At 42.2% G+C, this 5,440-nt stretch overlaps 1 protein-coding gene across 4 annotated transcripts; it reads left to right on the top strand.

The window, feature by feature from the left end:
- Positions 1–336: 336 nt before the first annotated feature.
- Positions 337–4,198, top strand: LOC147446535 (glucan endo-1,3-beta-glucosidase 1-like). Of its 4 annotated transcripts, none has more exons than XR_015189882.1 (3): positions 337–1,263; positions 2,675–3,638; positions 3,733–4,198. XR_015189882.1 is itself a non-coding variant. In XM_086525752.1 (3 exons), the coding sequence occupies exons 1-3, from the start codon at positions 753–755 to the stop codon at positions 3,818–3,820; spliced, it is 627 nt and encodes a 208-aa protein (XP_086381878.1). In that variant the 5' UTR covers positions 338–752; the 3' UTR covers positions 3,821–4,198. The 4 variants fall into 4 exon arrangements, 2 of the variants coding, with proteins under 2 accessions (XP_086381879.1, XP_086381878.1); XR_015189881.1 differs by having other exon boundaries at positions 2,616–3,638; XM_086525752.1 differs by having other exon boundaries at positions 338–1,263; positions 3,611–3,638.
- The last annotated feature ends 1,242 nt before the right edge of the window (positions 4,199–5,440 follow it).

The raw sequence follows: 5,440 nt of genomic DNA, 5'->3' as shown, positions 1-5,440 counted from the left end.
CTGCAAACATTCAAGGCGAGGCAACGACCAGCTATTGACCAAAATGTTCCTTTCAACACATCTTAAGTGCATAAGTAAAGGATGAGTTTAGGAAATGAAAAGACCCATCAAAATGAAAAGTCTTTTCATGTCCTTATACATTTATAAAGAGGTGGTCGAATCCATATTGAGTCATTGATATATTTGTCTTTTTCTAATGTTTTACGTTCCCTTCCCTTTTTTGGCCTGCTAAAGAAAGGCCCTAGTATTGGACCAGCTTAGGTGTCCTCCAAACGATGCGGTCCACGTGGACGGGTATTTTTTGTTTTAAGTCTTTCACTGCAGGTCCATATAGTACTGCGTTCAGCAGATCGGACTGGTGCGAAGCTTCGCCCACCATTCCACCTTACCTCCAGCAGAGCGCCCAACCATGCGCTGTTTCTCTCGCCTAGCTGTATGAGGTTCTTGCACATGCCCAAACTAGCTGGAATAGCTCCTACAATCATGTTTTCGTCTAGCAATAGGTTGTGAAGCTTTCCCAAAAAGCCGATACAACGGGGACGTGGCCTGAGAGTTGGTTTGTGTTGAGGTCCAGATCAACAAGGCTCGTGCAATTACCCAAGCTGCGAGGGATGATGCCTGTGACGTTGTTCTCCCACAAAAGCAGTTTTTGTAGTCTAGGAAGATGATGCCCAGTTTCAGATGAGTTGAGAAGAGAGGGACATGAGCCAGCTAGGAACGATCCTGCCGATTCCATTCCTACTCATTGGAAGATGTCGTTGAAAGAGAGTATGTTGGGTGAAAGCACTTACACGAAGCAGCAAAGGAGGCCGAGGAGAATCAGTTGGGGTGGCTATGTTCCAATAAGAGCATCTGATTTTTCAAACCATGTCGACTTTCAGATGCCATCAAATGAATCTGTAGATGTACCGTCCTTTGCCACAGCTTTGCCATGGTCGCCTTCTTCTACATCCTCATCCTCATCATCTTCTTCTTCTTCACTGGCAAAATCGTCAACCATGCATGTTGTGAAAGCTTCAGATAGGTATTGGTGCATAGCAAGGCCATGGGTTAATCCGAATGTCCTCCAAGCTGCTCTGGACTGGGCATGTGGAATTGGGGGTGCTGATTGTACTATGATTCAGCTTGGTGAGCCTTGCTATGTGCCAAATACCCTCATCTCACATACATCCTTTGCCTTCAACAGTTATTTCCAAACTCATCAACAAGTAACGGGCACATGTCATTTTGCCGGAACCGCAATGATAACCAATGAGGATCCAAGTAAGTTTTTAGAAGTTGCTCGTTTCCGAAGCTTCTTGCATGCTTTCAAGGCAAGGGCCGAGTTGTTATGCAATGGTATCAAAATGTATGCTTTCACTTAGGGTGGGTCTAGAGCTCTTGCTAGCTTTTGAAGCTTTGCTTATCAGCTTTACTATGCCCTGAAGCTCCAGTAGTGGAGCTATTGAACCTAATGATTTCCTAGGGCATTTGCCTTCATCCTCTTCTATGTGCTGGTTGAAGAAGCTGGATCTGTCTAGTCATGGTTCAAGTGGCTTTCAGAGTCTCAAGTGTAATGGTAGCCAGTTTCCACCCTTGAAGCTTGTTAGCAAAGTAGAAGCTAAGGTAGTGGAACCAGTATTTCTTGTAACGACAGTAACGCATGAGATTGCAAGCATTGCATCCATCAAAGGCCAGACTAGTTTTGTGAGTATCGTAGGAGATTGAATTAGATGACGAGATTGAAACCAGACATTTTTAAAGCGACTAGAAGATCCAGTTAAGTCTGTGATTAATTTTGCAGGAAGTGGGGCCCTTAGGTGATATCTTGCATGTCCGGATGCTCGAGATAATTAGAAGGGCTATGTAGTGCAAGATGATAATGCATCGATACCTTGTCAGATTGCTTTCTTTGGGAAGATTGTTACTGCCAAGCTTGCACTCAGAGTTGAACAGCTGAGCTATTTTCCCCTTTAAATTTTAGCCATATATCATGATTGGGCAAGGGCCACATGGTTCGGACAAGGGTCCTGTGCGAGGCAACCTTTGGGGAGCTGGAAGTTCACGGCTATCTATAGGCCAGCAGGGCTTATATATATTGAAGAGGTTGGGTGGAGCTCGTACCTATTGGGTTAGGAGGAGATCTTAAAGGGGGACTCCAAGCTCTTGTGAGTTCTCCTCAGAACCTCAATACGTCTGAGCCTTGGCTTATCTCCCATCAACCTCTCTATATATTGGCCCTTGCCTAAAAATATCTCTTGGAACTGCCAATCCTCCGAGGGTTGCCTCCCATAGGACCCTTGTCCAAACACACACACGCGCACACCTCCCACCCCCAGAAAAGAAGGATAGGTAGACCTCCTTGTTAATCCACCCAAGGAGTAGTCTCGGGAGGAGTGCTTGACTGGTCTAGGTAAGAGCCGCAAACACTAATTGAACCCAGCTATTCCTTCCTATATACACCAGGGCCTGAAGGAACATACAAGTGACCAAGCACAAGCCTTATCATTACAATCATTCGGCTGTTTGTCGCGAGACTTGCTAGACCCCCTTGGTGGTTGTTTGTGTGAGTTGGAGATGCAAGGTGATGCTGAACAGTTTTTTACTAATGTCTCCCCAAATAATCTCCCTCATAGGTTTGGACATAATGAGGAGAAGTAAATACCAAAAACTCTAAAGTTTGATATTTTTCAAGGAGAGGGATAAGCAAAACATGCGATCAGCGGAGGAAGGCCATGGGATGATACTACTTGCAGTGAGAAGTGCCTGGAGCTGCTCATTTTGGCCTTGCAAGGTGCAAAATAGCTCATTGCGTATTGTACTAGTTGGAATCACAAGGCTCCTCGAGATTGAAGAACTAAGCGATGCTAGGAAGCCAGACACGTAAACGTCAGCATGATGTGCAATTGTGTAATGAGGTAAGGATGGTGTGTGGAAATTTTCCCCCCTCCCCTCCACCCCCCATTAATTTAACTGTTGTAGTGATTTCCTTGCAAATTGAAGCTTTTTGGAAGGGTTCTTTGGTATTTGAAGCTCTGAAGTGCATGTTTTGTCTTTTGAAAATGTTTTCTATGAAAAGATGTCCTGGCCTTGTACTTCAGGCGCCCATTTAAAAGCAATTCTCTCATTCTCCTTGTCAAAGGATCAAACTTCAATTTCTATCTAACCAAAGCTCCCCTCAAGATATCCAGAATGAAAAGGTTATGTCATCAAATGATGATGAGTACACGGACCTCACGTTGGTGATTCGTGTAAGTTCCAGTACTTGAAAACCCAGCAGTTCTATCACTCACTCTATTTTCTGGAGTCACTTCCATCAAGCTACTCCAGTTGGGAAATATTTTGGTCAAATTTCACAATAGGACCTTAAACTGTCAAGTTTTTTGTTGTTGCTGTATTTAACCATTAGTTGCCTTGCTTATAACATTGTTATAAGCACATTTATATTTACAAAGCACCTAAAAGCACTCTCAGAGCATCTAAAAGCCCTTTCGAAGCATTTCGATGGAAACTCTGGAAGCAGCACAACACATGCCGACCTCATTGAAGCACTTCAAAGGACTGCTAATGCACTTCAAAACACTTCTTTAGTATGTTTTGATGCTTCATCTAATGAGCTTGTTTTATGCAGGTTATCTAGGATGTAATTACCCATTCAGGTGAGACACTAAATGCCAAGTATAGTGAGTGTAGAGTGTATGTATGTCAAAGGTGGTGGCAACCTTGGGCTAAGATTGCAAATGCTGTATGCAGGCAGGGTCAGGTGGGAGCTCCCCTAATAAGCAAAGGCAGCAAGGCAAGAGAAGTGATGCAGAGGGCCCAATATTGTGTCAAATACTAGTACTCTCCTTACTACTATTGCACTGCTGCTGAGAGAAGCTCTACAATTTGTTTCTGCCATTATCACCTATCTTTGTCACCATTTTGTGGCTACAACCAGCCCTACAATGCCACCTGTATGCAGAATGCCATCTTTGTGCAGCTAATTGGCTGACGTGACATCCTCCATAAGAACTATTTCAAAGATTTCACCATAAGAACTATTTCAGAGATTTCAGAGATTGTACCCAATAGAACTAAGTTTTATAATTTTGTTTCAAGACTAGACGACGTCTAGTTTTTGTAGTCATGTGCGAGTTTCTTTGAGGCTCAACCATTTCTTTTTTGCCCAAACATGTGACTTCTACATAGACAAACATTAACTAAATGGTTTTCTCTTCACATCTTAATTTGGATACACATATTGCTATGTGTGGCCATGTTTCTATGGACTAATGAACATCTTCTAAAGCATCAAATTACTTTTTTAAGAACGAATATCTTGGATGGAGTAGACTATATGTATGTGGGGATTGTGATCTTCTCCAATAATTGTATAGAACATCTACCGTAGCTTACATTGGGTGTTTTTCTTTAGTGTAGTGTTTGTTGGTCATTGTGCAATCAATATTAGCACATAAGATTTGAAGCTTGCTAGGACGTACGGTTTTGTTGGTATGTAGCTTAGGAATGAGGTGAGAAGTTGAGTTTGTTGTGCGACAATGTACTTGCTCTTTTTTTAGTTCGATTGTGTTAGATGGAGTGTGAAAGTGAGTCATGTGCATTAGTTTTCCTTTAAGCTATTTGCAATCATATGAATATTTTTGAGGCCTATTTTGTTATAGGCTTCCCTTGCATCCACGTAAGCACAAGAAGTTTACATGAAAAACCTAATAGATCTCACTGGTTCAATTGCAATCTACCAAAGGCTTTTACATAGCATTCTTCCCTTTATTGGATGATTCTCTTTGTGAAGATAAGGAGTCTAATTAACTTCCTAGTTATTGAAGGCTTCAATACTCAATTTTAGGGTTGCAATTATGCATGTATTGCAATAACGGTGAAGTGCTTTACACCTTGCAATGATATTCATCGCTTATAATGAATACACAGTGCTTTGTTGTCAATGCAAGGACTCTTAAGATAGACAGGTCTCCCTTTTTGGGAGAAAGGCTATTGTCCTTGTCATAATTTCAATGAGTTTTGCATTTTCTTGCTAGGAGTGCACCGAAAATTGAGTCTTTGCCATCTTGACCAAGCGCATGAATGGGGAATGTGTGATTTTTATACCCTTTGAATTTGCAAGCCTTATAATTAAAATGGTGTGGATTTGGACAGTATATCCCATTTCATTTATCTAGAAAAAATACCTAAAATTTGTAGCAACATGTTGCATAATGTTCTATATATTTAGGCTCGTGGTGCACATGGTTGTTGGCCATGGGTGAATTGGGATGACCTAGGTAAGTGGCCTTGTGGAAAAATCGTTGCACATTCGCAAGTGTGAAGGTTACATCACACGCAAGCGGTGCCTAAGCTAGTCTTTGCAAAGCAAAAAGCCGATAGCATCTCTCAAGATGGGTAATTAGTGAGCGGTGGTTACCTATGGATGAGGAGTGGGCAGCATGGGAGGGTTGTCTAT

Source organism: Adiantum capillus-veneris, chromosome 12 (genome assembly GCF_014529385.1).
Source record: "Adiantum capillus-veneris isolate H3 chromosome 12, ASM1452938v2, whole genome shotgun sequence".
NCBI lineage: Eukaryota > Viridiplantae > Streptophyta > Polypodiopsida > Polypodiales > Pteridaceae > Adiantum > Adiantum capillus-veneris.
Note: the sequence above shows the minus strand (reverse complement) of the source record. Positions and strands in the feature narration are given on the sequence as shown.

Bases quoted from the DNA above. Each gene is read 5' to 3' on its own strand.
- LOC147446535 (XM_086525752.1), top strand. From the start codon at position 753: ATGTCGTTGAAAGAGAGTATGTTGGGTGAAAGCACTTACACGAAGCAG. The intron at 1,264-3,610 runs GTAAGTTTTTAG...TGTTTTATGCAG, and splicing joins GATAACCAATGAGGATCCAA to GTTATCTAGGATGTAATTAC. The intron at 3,639-3,732 runs GTGAGACACTAA...TGCTGTATGCAG, and splicing joins GGATGTAATTACCCATTCAG to GCAGGGTCAGGTGGGAGCTC.